The 23,109-nt window shown below is 40.3% G+C and overlaps 1 protein-coding gene across 1 annotated transcript in view; it reads right to left on the bottom strand.

The window, feature by feature from the left end:
- Positions 1-2,925: 2,925 nt before the first annotated feature.
- Positions 2,926-23,109, bottom strand: part of SLC44A1 (solute carrier family 44 member 1) — a 158,734-nt gene continuing 138,550 nt past the window's right edge. Inside the window, exons 14-16 of the mRNA XM_056520228.1 lie at positions 13,460-13,696; positions 11,805-11,879; positions 2,926-4,394 (exon numbers count right to left, since the gene is read on the bottom strand). Of these exons, the coding sequence (XP_056376203.1) occupies positions 4,371-4,394; positions 11,805-11,879; positions 13,460-13,696 (336 nt within the window). The 3' untranslated portion in view covers positions 2,926-4,370. The remainder of the gene's footprint in view (positions 4,395-11,804; positions 11,880-13,459; positions 13,697-23,109) is intronic.

The raw sequence follows: 23,109 nt of genomic DNA, 5'->3' as shown, positions 1-23,109 counted from the left end.
GCGTGTTATAGGCCGGTGCGTGGTATACCCCAATAAATACGGTCCATATATCCAAATTGTAACATGCCTGTTGCTTTTCAGTCACAGTACAACCTTCGTACTGTGACCGAAACGTGTCAGGAATGTTAGCCTATTGGATTATGTATTTTATCTGGAACACTAAAGAATTATGCTTTTTATAGAGGACCTGCGGTAGTTTCTAAAATCGCTATTTACTGGTATATACAGATTGTTTAGGGGGGCTGCTCACAAACCTTTTTATGGTTGGCCGGTCCGCCCCTCTGTTCCAGCATTAGGCAGTGTTTTATCCCCATCTGATAGATTCCTTAATCAGTTAGATGGGCGTGCATAATTATGACATGCTGAAGTATAGGGGGGAGGTGAATTAGTTTCCTGCATACTGCGTCAAAAAGAAGCAAGGGGAGCACGTACTGCAAGGAAGTAAATTATTCACACCCCTGGCCTGTTAAGCCCACCCATACCTCCACCGAATTATAATTACGCACGCCCATCTGACAGATTCAGGAATCTGTCAGATGGGAATAAAACATTGCCTAACTCTGGATCGGGGCAGGACAGCACATAGACATACTGTAAAAAGGTCCCTCCCCTAAGGAATCTATACAAATCAGTACATAGCAATTTTAGAAATGACCACAGGTCCTCTTTAAGAAACATCGAGTGGACTTCAACTTCTGTATTTCTATTGAACATGTGACTTAGCTCCCTGCTGATCCTGTTGGTGTGTAATAGTATCTTACAATCACACCCCCTGACGAAGTGCACTAGCGCGAAACGTATGTTGGGGTAAGTGCAGGTGACTATCCTCTTTATGGTATTTTGTATGCTTTTACTCTTCAAATCGTTGTTGTAAGGATCTTTGTTTATCCTTTTTCAATATGTTTCATGTTAGAGCTTTTTTGGATACATATGTATCTGTCCTCACTCAGTTCTCCAATGTATTAGCTATATCTCCTGCCCTCCATTCAGTTCTGTGCACTGTGTCCATATACTGTTTTTAATATATGTAATTTTGTATTTTCAATAAAGCTTTATATACTTTTGCATACTTTTTGTGTTGCTGAGTATTGTATTTGGGTGTTTAACTATCTGGTTGTCTCAGCAACCTATAAGTATTTTGGTTTAAATTTATTTGGTGACCTATCTTACAATCATGCTAAATACAATTGCTGACTGTTAAAGCACTGAATGCAAGATGGAGTCTACCCATAAAAAAGCTTTCATTTTTCTTTCTTCGAATATATATAATTAAATCTCTTTATGATCTCTTTCGCAAAAAGGCTAATTTCATTTTATTCCAATGGCATGTTACTAATGTTTGGCATAACTCTGCTAATGTTCATTGTTATCTAAGGAAATGGCTAGTGTAATGGACAATTATGAAGTGGAAATTACGATACGCAGTTATAAAAAAAATTTATATACTGGTGGAAAATAGTTTCTTCTGATCATAGAGATTATAGTGTCATAAAATAGATGTATGTGTTAATAGAGTGCATTACAATAGCGCATCATTATGGTGCCAAATGTTTGTAGTGTTCTCTTCAAGAGGTTGTCCAGAATGGATTTGAACAACACGGGCAGTTTAAAACCAGTACAAAACTGTAAAACCAGTACCAAACCTGTCCACATGTTAGTGTTTGTTATTACAGTTTTGCAGCACATAGTTTAAAGAGATTGCCTGACCAAATAAAATCTTTATGTCCAAGCCCTGGCTAGCACGGATGCAACAGAGAATTGGGGCAGCTAAATATTTTAATTTATTTTTGTTCCAGAGTCCAGATATAAAAACGTATTTGGTAATGAAGCGGAAAGAATACATGGATAGGTACAACACTGTTTTTACCACAAATGTATCCAGTTTTCTTTAATCCTGGACAATCTCTTTATCCACAGTGTCTAAGTTGACACCTTGATATAGAAAAAGATTTCTCCTCATAGTTTAAAGCACAACTGTCACAAATTTGTACCCCCGCCATAAACTAAATCACAGGGTAACAAAATTTTGTATAACTCTTCAGGTATACCTTTTGCTGCTTTCTAGCAGCTTTGATCAGGCTAAAAAATGCTTTATAAGACAGTCAGCAACAGTCGGGTAGTGAGTCGCAGGTCGACTTACAATGCGGTCGCTCCCCCTGCTCCGAGAGCGGCTGTGATGTCCGAGTACACTGCGAATGTTGACTCACAGGTCCTGTGTGTGTCTGCTTGTAGCGGCGGATTGCTACTATGAGCAGGCACAGCAGGAGGCACACTAGGGTCTGTCTCTGTGGCTCAGTTACGTGTGACCCTACCATTACAGTACAGGGAAACCTCTCAAAAAGACCACCACTCTTATACAGAGCAGATTCCCAGTGATAGATTTTCAGTTTCATAAATTCATTGAGACCACCTCCCTAGAACATTACTTTTTTGTTAAATTTTGGGTGGTTGTCTTAAAGACGTTTCACTGTATTTGCAGGCAAAACTGTACTAGTAGCAATTCTAAAAGTAGTAAGGGTAAAATCAAACAACCTAATGGCTGCACACAGCTGAAACAGACAATCACTGTAAGCGAATTTGTGGGGTAAATGGCTGACGTATTTTGGACCACATATGGTAAACCGCTTCTGTGTACGGAAAACAAATCATACACGTGTTTAAAAAAAAAAAAAAAAAACACGAAAAATTAAGGCTCTGTTCACACTTGTATAATTTATAAAAGAAGCCATGGTGCTGGTCTGGATCTGTGATATAGCAGATATAAAGGGTTAGATGCACTTGGAACATTGACAGACATCTGACAGTCCTCATTCCATCAACTTACTATATTCTTCTTACCATCCACTGCCCCCCTCGCCCCCCCAAAAAACTAAGAATTTGTATTAAGTGAAATTGCATTTTTTAGCAGCAGAAAAATAAATGAAGACAGTTAAACCATTTTTATTTATTTTTTGTTTTCCTACAAAAGTCATTAAAAACAAGACATATGCAAATGTATATTTTCCCAAATAATCGCCACTGTCAAAGATGAAGTATCCTGAACAGAAAATAAACGTCACTCCCTTTGGGCTACTGATTTACTGTCTTGCTTAAGAGAGGGGAAAAAGGTGTCTATCATTATCAACAGTGTATAAAGATACTTCCCCTTTGAGAGAACAACAGAAATTCAGCAAAAATAAGACATACAGACTTCTCCAACATTATAAATATAGAAACAATTAAAGGCCATTTCTTTTAAAGCTTTTGGAAACCACTCAAAAGAAACAGGCCATTGACCAATAACCAAAAAATGCCATCGGAGAGATTGGCAATATAGTCTCCAATTCAATTTTTACAGTAGAGAGAACTGCCACCAAGAAGTATTGCTAAATGAGCCCTGTTCAGTGTGAGAATGTATCCCCTTGATGACGCCATATTATCAAGTCTCTGCCGATTCTTCTGGAGAGGACATTTTACAGATGCCACAAAACAGTGTACGCCAGTTGTTTTGACACCTCTGGTGATGGCATAAATGTTTCTGCATAGACACTCACCAGCAAACCAGTTGTCTGGTAAGGTGACAACCGCAATGAAATAACCTGAGGTCTGCTGTGAATAGCAGTACTAGAATGAATTCAATACAAACAATAACATTTACAGTAATTGTAAGAGCAGGAAGTAAACAGCAAAACAGCAGGCGACTCACTTTCAGAATATGAAACCTTGGAATAGATCTTTGTCTTTTGAACATTGAAGAGACAAGCAGAGTATAATTCTTGCTGCAAAGCGCCTAACCTCTCAGACTGCAGAGTCTACACTTTCATAGACCTCCAGCATAGGACAACCTGTACCATATATATTAAGGTTACATTTAGTGCAAATTGCAGGAGTGTACAGAAATGTCAGGGCAAGGGAAAAAAAAATTGTTGAAGCGACAAAAAACATGAAAAATATATATCTGCATTTATTCCCTCATCATTCCCAAGAACTGTCAATATTTTAAAACAATTATACGAAAAAAAAGATAAAATAAGAACCCTATGATTCCTGTATTACATTGACACTGTAATAAAGAACACAGAAGCACAGGTGATAGTGTAAAGATTGCCTCGTGTGTATTAAAGCATCAAACCTGACTCAAATCATAAAAGGGAAAATACCTACTTCTGCTTGGAAATCTCTTTTCCATTCAAGTTTTGTAGCTTGACCTTTTTCACGCGCTGCACAACTAACACAAAAGACTGTAAAGGTGACAATGCTGCTGGCAGCAACTCATAGGATACATGGAGCAAATTATATAAGTAAACAGGAGAATTATTAACCCTGCTTCTATTTTGGCTGCTCGTGTTTATTTTGGAATGTCAATGGGGTCCGATATTGCTGGGCTAGATTCAAGCTGAACTCGTTCCCGAAGCCTAGAAAACAAAGTCATATAAGGATGATCTTAGATGGAATTCAGCATGGAGAACAAAACACACAGCAAGGGGCAGAAGAAAGCAGAAAATGTATAGCAAGTGGAATAAGAGAAGTATCAAACTGTTATATACATCACATGCGGAATCCAGCCAGAAATGGGTGAACCAAGATTGCTCTTAACTAGTTATGTACCTATGTACTAAATAGACACGTCATTTTAACAGGAAAAGATGAAAACCAGGTGTTTCAGTTCATTCCTAGATACTGGTTATGTAAAAATAATACATATCAAAAATTTTAATATAATAGATGATGTGTGATGTAAGATCTGCATGTTCTGACCAACTCAACCTTCCCCAGTAAGGTGCACATCTAGCTCAGCCTGACAGCTTTGCACATTTATTTTGCACGGTCAGGACATTATTCATTTGTAGAGTAATTTAGAACAGCAGGGATACTACAGATATGGGAACTTCAGGAACAGGTCAATTTTGTCCTTAAATGGGCACTGTCAGATATAAAAACTTGTGATATGTTGTAAAGCATGTATAACCAATAGATTTTGCAATTGCTTTCAACAGAAAATTTTCATGATTTCATACTGAAGAGGCCAAACAACTGCCACCCCCCCTGCCTGCTTGGACACATACTAGTCCTGCTGTGTCCATGCATCATCACCTACATCATGGACCCACTTCCTTGATTGACAGCTGTGAGCGCAGGGCTCATAGCTGGAAGAAAAATCCTCCCACTGTCAGCTTGTGTCCCGCTACCTATAGTGAGGACAAGCTGGGAGTTGTAGTTTTGCTAATGCTAGGGGAGATGTGAGCAGACAGCATACCGAGGGAGGGGGCGGAGACCTGCACAGTGAGGCCACGCCCCCTCCTTTGAGAGGAATTCTGACTAGTGAGCTAAATTAAAAGTGTAATAAAAAATAAATAAAGTTGCTAGACACATAAAAATTTGATGCACATGGTCAGGATTAGGTACTGAGTGATATATTTTAAAAAATGTGTTTTGTTGGATCTGACGAGTACGCTTTAAGGACCAAGGCCTATTTTTAAATCTGACCTGTTCCACTTTATGTTGTGATAACTTCGGGGCACTTTAAATTATTAAAGTGATTCTGAGATTGTTTTTTCATGACATATTGGACTTAATGTTACTGGTAAATTTTGGTTGATACATTTTTGTGTGAAAAACTATTACATTTTGGAAAAAAAAGTCAACATTTAGCACTTTTTTGAATTCCAGATTCTCTATATGTACGAAAGATATTAATGACTTACAAATTAGCTATTAATTTCACATTTACAATATGTCCACTTTATGTTGGCATCTTCTGTTAAATGTTTTTACTTTTTTAGGATATTACAGGGCTTAGAAGTTAGGCAGCAATTTTTATAATTAGAGAGAAATTTTTAAAAACAAATCTTTTTAGGGACAAGTTTAGTTCTGAAGGATTTGAGGGGCCTGAATGTTAGAAGTCCTTATACATCACCCGATTATAAAAACTGCACCCCTTTAAAGAAAAAAAATCAATGACAAATGACATTTAGGAAGTTTATTAACCCTTTAGGTGTTTCACAGAAATCAAAGTAAAGTGTAAATGAAATTTTTCTGTAACTCAGCGGATGCTGACCGAGAAATGCAACTCAATGTTTCTTTGCCTAATTCTGACATATTTGGAAATGTTCCATATGTGACCCTTGTGCGCTTTATGACACACAGGCTTCAGACATCACTGAGCACCATGTGGATTTTGTGTCTTCCTTTTATTTAGGATATTTTGTAGGCATCATATGAAGATAGAGAGGCCTTTGGGTTCCAAAATATTTTTGCGAGACAAATTGATATTTTCATAGATACCATTTTGGGGTACATGTGACAATCTGATCGCTTTTTATTCCATATTTTATGAGGTGGTACAAATAAAAAAAAAATGGTTCTGCCATTGTTTTTTTTTATTAAATTTTTTTACTTTCACTCTTCATGCAGTATAAATGACACGTTAACTTTATTCTGTGGTTTGGTACAATTATGGCAATACCTAATTTATATACTTTTTTTATGGTTTATCACATTTATAATCAACATTTTTTGGTTTAAATTTTTTTTATAAAAATGCGTTACCATTGGAGCTGTGCAAGGGCCTATTTTTTGCGGTATAATTAGCAGTCTTTAATGGTACTACTTTGGGGTTTCACCTGATATTTTGATCGCTTTCTACTAAAAAGCAGTAATTTGGGCAAGATTTTTTTTTTTTTTTTTTTTACTGTGTTCACCAAGCTGTATAAAAGGATAGGATAATTTGATTCTGCAGGTCGGTACTATTATGACAATACCTCATATGTACTTTGATGGTTTATTACTTTTACACTATAAACATTTTTGAAAAACCATGGCAAGTTTTTTTCCGGGAGGAGTTGATGTTTTTAGTGGTACCATTTTGGGGTTAATTTTTATTACAGCCTTCATCGTGCAGGTTGTTTTGGAGGGAGCCTCATTGCTTTCGTAGCCAGGTAACCAGAGGCTGTTCGGAAGTCTCTGGTTGCCATGGCTACCACTGAGACCCCATGATCGCATTGCGGAGTCTCAATGAAGAAAAAAGGGAGCTCCCTTCCTCCATCACCGCAATCGGTGCACTGAAGGGGTTAACTATCAGGATGGGAGCTCCGCTCCTGACAATTGAGGCAGGTGCCCAGCAACATGCTATCGCCGGCTTCCACCTACGATCATGGCCCGCACAGCTGCAGCGCCATGATTTTAAATGGACACATATATATGTCCATATGCGGCAAGGCACCACTAAAAAATGGACATATATGGGGGAGATTTAATAAAACCTGTTCAGAGAAAGAGTGGCGCAGTTGGCCATAGCAACCAATCAGATTGCTACTTTCATTTTTCACAGGCCTCTTTAACCTCTTGGGGACCAAGCCCGCCCATTTTGACCTTAAAAAGCACCGGTCACCAAATAAACTTTTCTAAATTAACTCAGGCTATGTTCCCTAACTACTCCTAACACTCCTCCCAGCCTAAAAAAAAATTCTGAGCTTTAAAGGGGTACTTTGGCCCTAATACATCTTTCCCCTCCCATAGACTTGCATTGAGAGGGCGGGGCGTAGTCATGACGTCACGATACTCCAGACTCGTGGTCATCACGCTACACATTTGGAGCCTCCAGCGCTGCGGAGAGCTCACAAAGGTGGGTGCACAATGACAGATTGCAGGGGTCACCCGATCAGACATCTTATCCCCTATCCTTTGGATAGGGGATAAGATGTATTAGGGCCAAAGTACCCCTTTAAAAAGCTCTATATCATACCTTTATTATTGCACACATGCAATCTCCCAGCAGGAGAAAGTGGGCGTTTCCCAGCAGGCATGACATCACTAAAGCCTGCTGGGGGACCATCCTCACACGGTTGCAGAGCTGTGATGAATAGAAGACCTCAAGCTCTGTGCAGCTTTCAGTGAGGCTCTATACATGTTTCAGAATGGCTCTGTGCAGCTTTCAGTGAGGCTCTTTGCAGCTTTCAGTGAGGCTCTGTCAATCAAGCTCAGTGCAGAGAAGCACTTCCTGAGTTTTTTCCTCCTCCCCTTCTAAAAATCAACTGTTTAAATTTTGCACCTACAGACCAATATAAGGGCTTGTTTTTTGCATCACCAATTGTACTTTGTAATGACATCAGCTATTTTATAACAATCTGCGGCAAAAAAAAACAAAAAAACTTATTTGTGGGGTGAGAAAAAAAAACAAAAAAAAAACATCATTTTGTAACTTTTGGGGGCTTACTTTTAGGTAAAATGACAACTTATTTCTGTAGGTCTATACAGTTACAATGATATGTACTTCATGTAGGTTTTATATTATTTTACTACTGTAAAAAAAATGAGGGCTCATTTTTTGCGCCGTGATCTGCAGTTTTTATCTGTACCATTTTGTTTTGATGGGACTTTTTGATCGCTTTAATTATTTTTTTTTTAATGGTATATGAAGTGATTAAAAATGCACAATTTTGGATTTTTTTTTTTAACATGTACGCCATCGACCATGTGGTTTAACTACCGGTACCCTTATATTTTAATAGTTCGGACATTTATGCATTTGGCGGTACCACATAGGATTATTTTTATTTTATAAAAAAAAAAGGGAAAGGGGATTCAAACTTATTAAGAAGGGGTTAATTCACTTGTATAAACTTTTTTTTTTTTTAGCGCCCATAGGGGGCTATATCATGCAATCTTTTGATGTAAAAAAAAAAAGATGTTCAAAGCTGTCCCATAGCATTGATCATTGTTATTGGTGCTCTGCTGCTCCAGCTTGCTATGCAGCCTGGAAGAAGCAGATCACAGATCGGATGGCAAGGAGGCAGGTAAGGGCCCTCCCGCCGTCCTCTCAGCTGATTGGGACATCGCTGTTTCACAGCTATGGTCCCAATCAGCTCCGCTGAGTGGCCGGGATGCTTTTACTTTCGGTTTAGACACTGCAATCAACTTTGATCGCGGCATCTAAAGGGTTAATGCCGGGCATCGGCACGATCGGCGGTGCCTGGCATTAACCCTGGGTCCTGATAGCAGTCGAGACCCACCAGGTTTGAAGCGAGCTCAGCTCGTGAGCACGCTTCAAACCCTGGGAACGGGACCAGGGCGTACAGGTACGCCCTTTGTCCTTACGTACATGGATGCAAGGGCGTACCTGTACGCCCTTCGTCCCCAAAAGGTTAAAAATGAAAGAAACAATCTGATCTGATCTTGCTATGGGCAACTGCACCACTCTTTCTTTGCACAGATTTTGATAAATCTCCCCCATATATGACCAATTGCTGGAAGGGGGTTAAGGCTGAAAGCTGAATGTTTACTTTTTGTTTAGCAAAAAAGCAGCTTTGCTTCTGACAGATGGGGAGGAAATTAGAGGGAAGATTTATGAACAATTTTCAGGGAGTGTTTTTTTTATTTTTGTATTTTTTTTTATACAAATACTAAAAACAAAATAAATGTAAGTTATCTAACTCTCTAGACTGATCCTGGGAGAATCTGGTAGACTTTATGGGACTAGCAACATAAATGTCACTGCTGAAATAACTACATATAGTAGTTAGTATCACTTTTTGTGATATTGGATTTTATAGCCTCCAGAAGAAAGATGAACATGCTGTTATAAAGATTGTTCCAGCACTTTTCAAGTACAGGAGAATAACAATGTTCTCTTCCTTCCACTATCACCCCCTGCTGATCCAGCTCTTGCTGTTATGAAAATAACCTTCTACATTTTCCAAGAGACTACAATAATCTTTCATGCACTTCTAAGAGAAACTTCCCATAAACTCTTGGGCAAAAAAAAAAAAAAAAGATCTGTTAGTGGGGAGAAGAAGTTCCTTTGTACATATTATGCTACAATAGTTCAGAGAAAACTGGATGGTGGAATATTTAATGTTGTAGCTAGTCTATTAGAATTCCATGAGGGAGGCCTAATAAGAAAAGTCTTAAAGGGGTTGGCCACCTTTATAAAGATTTTTGAGAACTTATCGAGAAAGATCTGTGACTTACTTTGACTACATACAGTGAGCCTTCTCTTTGGTCCTAATTTCTCCATAGGTGACTGTCTATGGAGGAGCATGTGACAATACACGTCAATACACGTTATTGCTATAGAAGAGGCACAGTGACTTCTCCATAGGCATCCATGTATGGACAATGAGAATACAGGCTGCATACAGGGACATAGGACGGCACTGCATCACTACAGAGAAGAGGACCGCAAAGAGAGGATTGTATGAGTAAGTCACACAGACACTCAGGGCAATGATTTCTTCCAAAAACTTGTAAGGTGGCCAAACTCCCTTAAAATTCCTGCAGGATACTATACATAATGCGAATAGAAAGAAATTCATGGTTACAGCACAACACGGACACGACTAAACAGAATAATTTCCCTTTAATCTGGAGAAGTGCTTGTTGTAAGAGCCATGTGTAATTCACATCCCACAAATGCTGACAAACACTGACCTTTTATTTGGCATTAATACAGAATATGGAAACACACCACAAATGTTTAGGCTCTGGATATACTATTGCTTGACTTAAAAAAGGTTTTATGCTGCAAGAATATCTGCAACAGATTTTGCTACCCTGTGACTTCAAGGGGTCCACACATAATCTGCAACAGTGTAGGATGTGCTGCGGACTAACTGAAGTCAATGGTCAACAAAATCCACTAGAGATTTCCTGTTGCACGAAATCTGCAGCACATAATGTTAGCTAAAAATAGCATCCATCATGGTCTGCTCTGTTTTTACTGAATTTATATTGAAAGCATAAAAAGCTTTTCCTTTTTTTTTTTCACTAGATGGAATATTGTAGTAGGCCTAGTTTCCCTAAATAATAAAGTGAAGAAGTTTAGTGGAAACAGAGCTTTACAGATAAATAGAAATGCAATATTCCTACGCAGAATGTACTGATGTGCATGGACCTGGGCCACAATATTTACCAACACTTTTGCATAATGTATCAAAATAAGTTACAAACATAACACAAACAAGCCAGTTTGCATGAAAGGCATGGATCTAACAAGCTGAAAGGAACTTCCCAATTTTCCAGACATATTGATTAAATAGTTAGTGGTGCAGAAAGGTGTTATGTTAAATACGATTACAAAGCGAACCATAAATGTTAGATGGCTGTCAGGCAAATTATCCCTCCCTATTTCCCCATTTACACGCGTTCCCTGCAGAGCATGCAAGTATTTTCAGTGTGGGTCGAAAATAAGCTGCCGCCAATATCCTCATGTCCCACAAGAACAAAGGTTCAGCCATGTTGATAATGCCCAACACTTTTTCAACAAACATATGCCACCAAGGAAGAGACAATCATCTTCATACACATCCGATAGTCCACCAGTCTTGCCAAAATTAGCAGGTTCAGACAGACATATGTGTACGGCCACCTTAAGGAACCGACTCAATGAGACAGTATACCATCAATAATTAGCATAGTAACCAAGATTCCTATATTCTGGCCAAGAATTTGCGTTGCATAAGCCAATGTTAAGAAACATTTGGACAAATGTGCCCTACCTACATTGTTTCATAGACATGACTATGTCCATTAACGTAATGGAAATGCTACCTCCACAAGAGGTTATATGCCAATAGGTTAGATGTCCTCCCACAAGGAAGAGGTCGGGACAATTTCTTTCAGCTTGCCTTTACAAGTGATGGTCTTAGCTGCGACATTAACTCTGCTAGCCAGCTGATGGGCAGGCAGATAAGCAGGAAAAGAAGAACATCTTGTGTGACGCAGACAACAAAGTAGTCACCAGAGGAAGCCCAGTCAGTGAAGAGAGTAAGGGGCAAGAAGTAAAAGTGAAATTCTTGCAGCAGGGTCATCTCCTTGCCTGCACCTACCATCGGTTTAAGCTCCCTGCCCTCTGCTCCACTACCAGTTTCTTTCATTGCTCTTCTACTGTTTTCCACAAATTCCTGTAAAAACATTGCACATTACCATTACACAATACAGCAACAAAGAATAGCATCTAAGGCAAGGTGATGCTAAGAAATGGATAATAAAGGTTGAATTACATAAAACAGGGAGTTAACATTAACACAAACAATTTAAAGAGGACATGTGGCCAACCCCCACAAACAAGATTATTAGAGTACCCTCTCCCATTCCTGAAATATGAGGGTTTATAGTTTGTCTGACAATTCAGGAGAACATCAAATGGGAGTGACGATAAGGTGATGGGCGGATTAAACAGTCAGGGGGTGGGTAATAGGCATACATACCCTTCAAGTAAAATATTTACACCCCTGACTGTTTAATTAGCCCATCTCTGGATAGTCACTCCTATTATTAAAATTAAGATCATCCCCATTTGAAGATTTCGAATTGTCAAACCCATTTATGTTGTGAGGGCACCCTAAGATAGTCGAATCTCGGTCATGGGGGGTTGGAAACAAGTTCCCTTTAACAGAATTTTTTTTTATACATGTTCATTTTTTTTCTTAATATGTTTGACAGTGCTGTTCTAATCACCCACACACTGGGACAGTGTTTTCTAACCAGCGTCCCTCCAGCTGTTACAAAACTACAACTTCCAGAATGCCCAGATAGCCAAAGTATGTCTGGGCATGTTGGGGGCATAGCTTTGCAACAGATGAAGGAACACTGGTTGGGAAACACTGCACTAAAGAATGGCCCATATACTGCTAAAATAATAAGTCTTATACACTATAGATCCTCTAGTGGCAGCCATAGGCTTAAAGGAGTACACTGGTGGAAAACTTTTTTTTTTTTTTTTAATCAACTGGTGCCAGAAAGTTAAAACAGAGTTGTAATTTAATTCTGTTAAAAAAAAAATGTAATTCTTCCAGTACTTATCAGCTGCTGTATACTACAGAGGAAGTTGTTAAGTTCTTTTCTTTCTGACCACAGTTCTCTCTGCTGACACCTCTGTCCATGTCATGAACTGTCCGGAGCTGGAGAATTTTGCTATGGGGATTTGCTCCTGTTCTGGACAGTTCCTGATATGGACAGAGGTGTCAGCAGAGAGCACTATGGTCAGACAGATGAGAACAACTCAACTTCCTCTGTAGTATACAGATAAGTACTGGAAGGATTAAGATTTTTTAATTTTTTGCACCAGTTGATATGGGAAAAAAAAATAGTTTAGCCCCAGAGTACCCCTTTAAAAGGAGTTATCCAGCACTGTTGCCTTGCAGAGCTGGGGTCCTGGGTTCATATCCCACCAAGGAAAACATTTCTCTGTGTTTGCACACACTCCAAAAACAAACTGATAAGTGAATTTAGTTTATGAAACCCAATGGGGACAGGAAACCAATATTGAGTGTACAGCACTGCAGAATCTGTATGCGCTATATAATTATTTTTATTAGGCAATTTTTTCCTCAAACAGCACCACCCCTGTCTTCCCACCCCCCAAACAGCACCACCCCTGTACCAGATTGTCCCAAAAAATATTTAAGGGACTCTAATCATCATACAGCCTTAGAAATCACACATGAAATGCCACCTCTGTTGCACAGAATAAGAAACTTACCATTAGAACCTTGTCCATGAAAAATTCTTTCCCTGGGCTGCCATCATTATATTTTGTGTCGATGGCAAAGCACAAGAAGAGGACATCCACAACCATTTCAAAGATGGAGAGGAAGCAGTGTGCAACCAGAAAGGCAAATAGGCAGACAATAATGAGTGGCAATACCCATACTGTGTAGTCTCTCTGGTAGTTGAGCAGCATGATGCCTGCCAGACCAGTGGCACTCACAATTAAAATCTACAGCGAGAAAGGAAAAACAACATGTTTAAGAAAAAGGCCAGATACTAGCCAGGTAAGACACATGATAAGTAGAACAAGTTCATTTGTCAATGTAGATTTAGTTTTTTTCATTGGCACGAACCATGAATGGTAGCAGGTAAACTGATGACTGAACAAAATCAGGGATAACAGTCTTTACTAGTAGTCATTGAGAACAAGGCAACCATAGTTACATCAAGAAATATCACACTGAGTAAGGTTAGCGATAACATTTTGTGCTACAGCTGTTTCACCTCACATCTTCCTGAACTAGATATTAAAGCAAAAGAATGTCAAAAATCGATAAAGGTTACTTTATGTAGTACATAAAATAACAGTACAGAATGAGGTTTAGTGACCTTTAGAATACATAACACTTATTTAAAGTCACCAGCAAAGGGCACAAACATGATGAAATCCACAGCTACAAATGATATATTTGCTTAATTTAGACTATTTCACAGCGCCTGTGTCCTGAATGTGAACAGTTAAGAACACAGGGGGATATGGAAACACATACACACTTGGCCAATACAACATTGATTTACTTCTGAGGCTATAACATTTATCAGTCGGCTCCTTAAAAACAGTGGACCATTTGACAAATGTCAGTGTCAGCTCATGGCAGACTGCTTTACTGATCATTTGTGATTCATGCACCATGGAAAGAAAAACAACATAAAATGCCTTTCCTAAGTTTCGGTCTAGGAAGATGACAAGAACATTTATCACAGGAGGAGCTTTTTCCACAAGGTTTTTATTTTAGGTGGTAGCACTCAAGTCTACTGGTCAGCTATTGGAGTAAGAGCCAAACTGTGATAAGTGGAGTGTCTCCTATTTTAGCAGTAGTTTTGTAGTATGTTTGGTGCCTCCTCAAAGCTCTGTCCTTTTAAAGTGCCCTGTTGGCCTTTTGGGTGCACAGGTTTAATTATTTCCTTTTTTCGCCCCATGACTTCCGAACATTTCAGCCAGTGTATACTTATGAAAACTAGCAGGACAAGTTGTACTTTATGGTGACACCTTGTTGTACACACAATACATCAAAAAACATTATTATTATTTTTATTTTTTATGGCTGGGATTTGTTTCCACTATATGCCAGTAGTAATGTTAACCTTATTCTAAGGATCAGTATAATCAAAAAACAAAAAACAGATAAATGAAAAAGACTGATAAGGTGTACAAATAAATATATACAATAATATAGCCAATGTCATGTATAATTTAACTGCATTGTAGTCCCAGGACAACTGGGTATATGTATATACAGTCATGGCCGTAAATGTTGGCACCCCTGAAATTTTTCAGGAAAATGAAGTATTTCTCACAGAAAAGGATTGCAGTAACACATGTTTTGCTATACACATGTTTATTCCCTCTGTTTGTATTAGAACTAAACCGAAAAAGGGAGGAAAAAAAGCAAATTGGACATAATGTCACACCAAACTCCAAAAATGGGCTGGACAAAATTATTGTCACCCTTTCAAAATTGTGAAAAAATAAGATAGTTTCAGGAATGTGATACTCCTTTAATCTCACGTGGAGCAAGTAACAGGTGTGGGCAATATATGTGGGCAATATAAAAACCACACCTGAAAGAAGATAAAAAGGAGAGAAGTTTTTGCATTGTGTGTCTAAGCCCGGACCAGGGCCGGTTTTAGGATTAGCATGGCCCTGGGCAAAATCAAAAGTGGGGCCCCAAAAGTCATAATAGTGCACTGACCAAATATGCACACTTTTGGTCACTTCAAACACCATAAAAAAATATCTAAAAAGCAATTGAAAAGTCCCATCAAAACAAAAATGGTACCGATAAAAACTACAAATCACAGCGCAAAAAATGACCCTCATACATCCCCATATAAAAGAAGAAAAAAAATAAGAGTTATAGGGATTAGAATAGTACAATTTTATATTTTTGGATATTTCCCCCACTTTAGATTGGTAGCATAGTTCCCCTCACTTTAGGATGGCAGTATAGTTCCCCCACACTAGGTTGGCAGTACAGTTCCCCCCACATTAGGGGTTGGCAGTATAGTTCCCCCGACATTAGGTTGTCATCATAGTTTCCCCACATTAGGTTGGCAGTATAGTTCCCCCACACTAGGTGTCAGCATAGTTCTCCCACATTAGGTTGTAGTTCCCCCACATTAGGTAGGCAGTATAGTTCCCCCATATTAGGTTGTAGTTCCCCCACATTAGGTTGGCAGTAAAGTTCCCCCACATTAGGTTGTAGTTGCCCCCACATTAGGTTGGCAGTATAGTTCCCCCACATTAGGTTGGCAGTATAGTTCCCCCACATTAGGTTGGCAGTATAGTTCCCCCACATTAGGTTGGCAGTATAGTTCCCCCACATTAAGTTGTAGTTGCCCCACATTAGGTTGGCAGTATACTTCCCCCCACATTAGGTTGCAGTTCCCCCACATTAGGCAAGCAGTATAGTTCTCCCACATTAGGTTGTAGTTCTCCCACACTAAATTGGCAGTATAGTTCCCCCACATTAGGTTGTAGTTCCCCCACATTAGGCAAGCAGTATAGTTCCCCCACATTAGGTTGGCAGTATAGTTCCCCCACATTAGGTTGTAGTTCCCCCACATTAGGTTGTAGCTCCCCCACATTAGGTTGTAGCTCCCCCACATTAGGTTGTAGCTCCCCCACATTAGGTAGGCAGTATGTTCCCCCACATTAGTTAGGCAGTATGTTCCCCCACAGTGGGTTGTAGTTCCCCCACATTAGGTTGGCAGTATAGTTACTCCACATTAGGTTGTAGTTCCCCCACATTAGGTAGGCAGTATGTTCCCCCACATTAGGTAGACAGTATGTTCCCCCACACTGGGTTGTAGTTCCCCCACATTAGGCTGGCAGTATGGTTCCCCCACATTAGGTTGTAGTTCCTCCACATTAGACTAGCAGCACAGTTCCCCGACATTAGGTTGTAGTTCCCCCACTGAGTGGTAGCACAGTTCCCCCACATTAGGTTGGCAGTATAGTTCCCCCACACTAGGTTGGCAGTATAGTTACCCCACATTAGGTTGTAGTTCCCCCCACATTAGGTAGGCAATATAGTTCCACACATTAGGTTGTAGTTGCCCCACATTAGGTTGGCAGTATAGTTCCCCCACATTAGGTTGGCAGTATAATTCCCCCACATTAGGTTGGCAGTATAGTTCCCGCACATTAGGTTGTCAGTATAGTTCCCCCACATTGGGTTGTAGTTCCCCCACATTAGGCTGGCAGTATCGTTCCCCCACATTAGGTTGTAGTTCCCCCACATTAGGTTGGCAGTATAATTCCCCCACATTAGGTTGTCAGTATAGTTCCCCCACATTAGGTTGTCAGTATTGTTCCCCCACATTGGGTTGTAGTTCTCCCACATTAGGCTGGCAGTATAGTTCCCCCACATTAGGTTGTAATTCCCCCACATTAGGCTGGCAGTATAGGTCCCCACACATTAGGTTGTAGTTCCCCCACATTAGGTTGGCAGTATAGTTCCCCTACGTTAGATTGGCAGTATAGTTCCCCCACAGACATACAGCCTTCAGCCATTTACAGTGTATGGCTGGAGGATGTATGTCTGTGTACTGCCCCACCTTCAGTTCTCCATCCACCGCTCCTCCAGTCAGGGGGTCACGGTCTACTGCTATGGCCTATAGGCCATAGCAGTAGGTCCCAGGACTGGAGGAGCGGTGGTCGGAGCACTGGAGCTGGTGTGCAGCTGGTATCTTAACCATGCCAGCCAGCGCGTGTCCTTCTCCTTAATGCTCCGCTCCTCCGTTCCAATGGGAGCACGCACGGGTCGTCAGTGATGTCCCTACGTGCGCTACCTCCCGGCGGCCCCTGCATTTTTAAAATTAATGCAGGGTCGCAGAAAGGTAACTGGGACAGGGGTCCCCCTGTGGGCTGCTCAGTGGCGGACCGCCCCCCCCCCCCCCCCTTGGGGGAAAGGGCCCTGGACAATTGCCTGGTTTACCCAGCCTTAAAGGGGTAGTCCAGTGGTGAAAAACTTATCCCCTATCCTAAGGATAGGGGATAAGTTTGAGATCGCGGGGGGTCCGACCGCTGGGGCCCCCTGCGATCTCCTGTACGGGGCCCCGGCTCTCCGCCGAGATAGCGGGTGTCGACCCCCGCACGAGGCGGCGGCCGACACGCCCCCTCAATACATCTCTATGGCAGAGCCGGAGATTGCCGAAGGCAGCGCTTCGGCTCTGCCATAGAGTTGTATTGAGGGGGCGTGTCGTCCGCCGCCTCGTGCGGAGGTCGACACGCCCCCTTCCCGCGGGCTGTCGGGGCTCCGTACAGGAGATCGTGGGGGGCCCCAGCGGTCGGACCCCCCGCGATCTGCAACTTATCCCCTATCCTTAGGATAGGGGATAAGTTGCTCACCACTGAATCACCACTGGACTACTCCTTTAACGCCAGAAAGAGGAGAAGAGAACTGTCTGAGGACTTGACAAGCAAAATTGTGGAAAAATATCAACAATCTCAAGGTTACAAGTCCATCTCCAGAGATCTAGATTTGCCTTTGTCCACAGTGCGCAACATTATCAAGAAGTTTGCAACCCACGGCCCTGTAGCTAATCTCCCTGGGCATGGACAGAAAAGTAAGATTGAGGTGTCAACACAGGATTGTCCGGGTGGTGGATAAGCAGCCCCAAACAAGTTCCAAAGATATTGAAGTTGCCCTGCTGGCTCAGGGAGCATCAGTGTCAGCACGAACTATCCGTCGACATTTAAATGAACTGAAACGCTATGGCAGGAGACCCACGAGGACCCCACTGCTGACACAGAGACATAAAAATCAAGGCTACATTTTAATAAAATGAACTTGAGTAAGCCAAAATTCTTCTGGGAAAACGTCTTGAGGACAGATGAGACCAAGATGGAGCTTTTTGGTAAAGCACATCATTCTACTGTTTACTGAAAATGGAATGAAGCCTACAAAGAAAAGAACACAGTTCCTACAGTGAAATATGGTGGAGGTTCAATGATGTTTTGGGGTTGTTTTGCTGCCTCTGGAACTGGGTGCCTTGAATGTGTGGAAGGCATCATGAAATCTGAGGATTACCAATGGATTTCGGGTCGCACTGTACAGTCCAGTGTCAGAAAGCTGGGTTTGCATCCGAGATGTTGGGTTTTCCAGCAGAACGACCCCAAACATACGTCAAAAAGCACCCAGAAATGGATGGCAACAAAGCACTGGAGAGTTCTGAAGTGGCCAGCAATGAGTTCAGATTTAAATCCCATTGAACACCTGTGGAAAGATCATAAAATTGCTGTTGGGGAAAGGTGCCCTTCCAATAAGAGAGACATGGAGCAGTGTGCAAAGGAAGAGTGGTCCAACATTCCGGCTGAGAGGTGTAAGAAGCTTATTGATGGTTATAGGAAGTGACTGATTTCAGTTATTTTTTCCAAAGGGTGTCCAACCAAATATTAAGTTAAGGGTGCCAATAATTTTGTCCAGCCCATTTTTGGAGTTTGGTGTGACATTATGTCCAAATAGATTTTTTTCCTCCTTTTTGGGTTTAGTTCCAACACACACAAAGGGAATAAACAGGTGTATTGCAAAACATATGTTACTGCAATCCTTTTCTGTGAGAAATACTTAAAGCGGTATTCCAGGCTAAAACTTATTTTTATATATCAACTGGCTCCGGAAAGTTAAACAGATTTGTAAATGACTTCTATTAAAATTCTGAAGTTGAGTTGCTGTTTTCTGTCTAACTGCTCTCTGATGACTCACGTCCCGGGAGCTGTGCAGTTCCTATGGGGATATTCTCCCATCATGCACAGCTCCCGTGACGTGACATCATCATTGAGCAGTTAGACAGAAAACTTCAGAAGCTAATAACTATTGGAAGGATTAAGATTTTTTAATAGAAGTAATTTACAAATCTGTTTAACTTTCCGGAGCCAGTTGATATATAAAAAAAAGTTTTTGCATTGAATACCCCTTTAATTTTCTTGAAAAATTTCAGGGGTGCCAACATTTACAGCCATGACTGTATATAGTAGTCACTACAGACTCCTGCTGCACATATAGTAAATCTTTGTTTATACAAGTATATTTGCTACTTCATCTGTTATATAGTGTATTCATTTGATATATTATTTGGTATATAATTATTTGACTAGTAACCTGAGTGTTTTACAGTGTATATGTCGCTGGCCATATAATATATACACCTTATCCAGCACTTTATTTTTGGTGATATGTTATCATAATACCTTCAATATTAAATATGGCATACTGTTTAGCACTTTACAGATACTATAAAGTTTTCCTGTATTCATACATAATCTCGCCTCCTAAATATATATATTTTTTGTTTTGTTACGTGACCAAACAGTTTGTATATTTCACCATCTTCTGGATACAATGCATGTACAAACAGTTGTATTCATTTAAAACATTTATATATAGTGGTGGCGATTGGGTGACACTTGTTTGTCCTATCAATGCAACATCTCCTTTTTAGAAATTTTAATGATATTTTGTATCAATTACTTTTTTTCTTTTAGTAATTAATAAAAGTAATTAACTCAGATATTCTTTTTTTCTTTCAGGCTTGGTCATTAACATAAAATATGTGGCAATTTCCCTTTGTTTTAAGCAGAAATTATTTATATGCCTAAGCATGTAATATTTTACTTATCTAACAGAAATACACTGGGGAAGATTTATCCAAACCTGTGCTGAGGAGAAGTGGAGCAGTTGCCCATAGCAACCAAATTGCTTCTTTTATATTTCAGAAGCCTTTTTTTAAAAATGAAAGAAGCTAATCTGATTGGTTGCTATAGGCAACTGATCCACTTTTCCTCTGTACAGGTTTTGATAAATCCCCCACATTATGTTGTGACACTGCATTGCAGCACAACCTGCTAGCAATTCAGGCTAAAAAGAATGAACGGTCCCACAAATTACGGGCCCAGTTTTCTCAAATGGGCATTTTATGGCAAATGGAACTATACAGCATCAAGTGCCTGGAGACAAATGACAAATGCTGTCATCAGTGTGAAGGATAGGTGAACTCATCTAGAGGTCATTCCCCACACTCAGGATAAGTATATGGAATTATCTGTCCTCCGATATACGCGCTACTGCTAATGGCATCACTGTTCGGCAGGAAGCTTTGATGGAGATTTCAGACGTTCACAGTTGGAAGTGACATTTGTGTCTTTAATTATGTGCTCAATGAGAACACCGATTCTGCCTCCAGCAGACAGACATTCCACACACAACGCTTTGTTCAAGGTAATATGACTGCAAAAACACTAACTCAACATATACTCAATGTAAAACATCTTCAATTATATCTTGTGTTGTGTGTGTTAATAAGCACCTATGCATTTCAATGAAGGTATAAATACCAGTGTATTTTTATACAGGAGTATAGCATGATGTTTTATATAGCACAATATGTACTGACGGAAAATTACTGCCTTTTTTTCTCTACAGATGACCCCTAGTATACTTGGGTACTTATAAACGACATTCAGTAGGGTGTTAAAATGAGTAAACAAAAGGCTTCTATGGCTGACAAAACAAGAGAACAGATCATCTTTTACATCCCCATAATATGCTTGTTAGATTGCCTAGCATGAGAGTTATGAGTGGCTTCTGTCTAAGGCTGCAGAGTCGTAATTGTAGATAGAGGATTTGGATCATACGGTTTATGGATATTATGGTCGTTCTGAGACAATTTATAATAGTATATTAAGCCCCACATGCAGTCTCCCAACAGCCTTCGTAGCTATTGGTCACTTCCACATATATTTCTTCTATTTCCTCATCATCCAGCTTCCATTGACAGTGCTGTCCTTTTTTCAGTGCTGCCTCTTTTAGAGTTTATTTTATTAAAATTTTTGATTAGAACAATGGGAGCTGGAAACTGTGTCATTCATATAGACTTAAAGGAGATCTGCAGACACAGACACTTATCCCCAGCTCTACTGCAGCTTGACGCCACGGCCGACACCCAGAGGTGTAGCTATAGGGGGTGCTGAGGTGGCAGTCACCCTGGGGCCCTGGTGCCTTAGGGGGCCCCAAAGAATATCTGCTCTATGAGAGACCAGTATTATAATTGGCATATGGGGCCCTGTTGCAGATTTTGCATCGGGGCCCAGAAGCTACAAGTTACACCTCTGGACACGCCCCCTCCATGTATCTCTATGAGAGAGGCAGATATGCTGAGTTCGTGTAGCCCTGCCTTTCCAATAGAGCTGTATGGAGGTGGCATGCCATCGACATCAGTGAGGTCGATGACACACAGATTAGGGGGATAAGTGTCTATGGGTGCAGTACTCCTTTAAGGTATCCTTACTTGAAAGAAAAGAGCCACGGCACTGGGTATACTTGCAATTAAAATCCTTCATTATTGCAGCATGGCAGGAAGAAATAAGCTGGACCAAGACGTCGACAATCGCTGGTTTTGCGTTTAATGACGCTTTGTCAAGGCATGCCTTGACAAAGCGTCATTAGACGCGAAACCAGCGCTCGCCGGCGTCTTGGTCCAGCTCCTTTTTAGCTGCAAGTATACCAAGTGCCGTGGCTCTTTTCTTTCAAGTAAGGATTTTCTGGACAGCTTGTCTTTTCTACTGAGCATGGGTTTTGTGGATGCAGCCTCTTCGCTGAAACCAGTGTCCAAGCCGGTTGTGAGTGGTGTGGGAACACACTCTCTTGCATTTCTCCTTTAAGGTATAGTTATTATGGTCAAAATTCCATGTAAAACTATAAAAAATTGTCAATGCTTGCATTTATATTTTAAGCCCCCGCCTCTTGTGTAATCTATATATATATTATATATATAGCAAGTGCGGCACAGCTCACTCGGTCGCCCCTCCCGCGTCTCGGACAGAACTGGACCTTGGTTCAACTGTAAATGATAAGAAAAAAATGTCCAGCACGGATGTCAAGCAATACGAAATTCTTTATTCAGCCATAAGGCTAAGTGATGACAGGTGACGCGTTTCGACCGCAATCAACGGCCTTAGTCTTACCAGTAAGACTAAGGCCGTTGATTGCGGTCGAAACATGTCATTTGTCACCACTTAGCGTTATGGCTGAATAAAGAATTTCGTATTGCTTGACATCCGCGCTGGACATCTTTTTCTTATTTTATATATATATAAATATAAATAAACAAAGTATAAAAATCTTTTCTTTTAAAGGGCATGTTTAAATTTCCCTTTGTCTCAGACTGATGCAGTAAGAGGACTAATTCCCTGAAGTCCCATAGACTATGCATGGGACGGAGCAATGTGACAGTTACCATTTAATCTAACATCTAATAGTCCAGGACCATTATCCTGTGTGTGTGTATATATATATATATATATATATATATATATATATATATATATATATATATATATATATAAAAACAGATATGGTA

The sequence above is a fragment of the Hyla sarda genome, chromosome 1 (assembly GCF_029499605.1).
Source record: "Hyla sarda isolate aHylSar1 chromosome 1, aHylSar1.hap1, whole genome shotgun sequence".
In the NCBI taxonomy this organism is placed as follows: domain Eukaryota; kingdom Metazoa; phylum Chordata; class Amphibia; order Anura; family Hylidae; genus Hyla; species Hyla sarda.
This window is presented reverse-complemented; position numbering and strand designations above follow the sequence as displayed.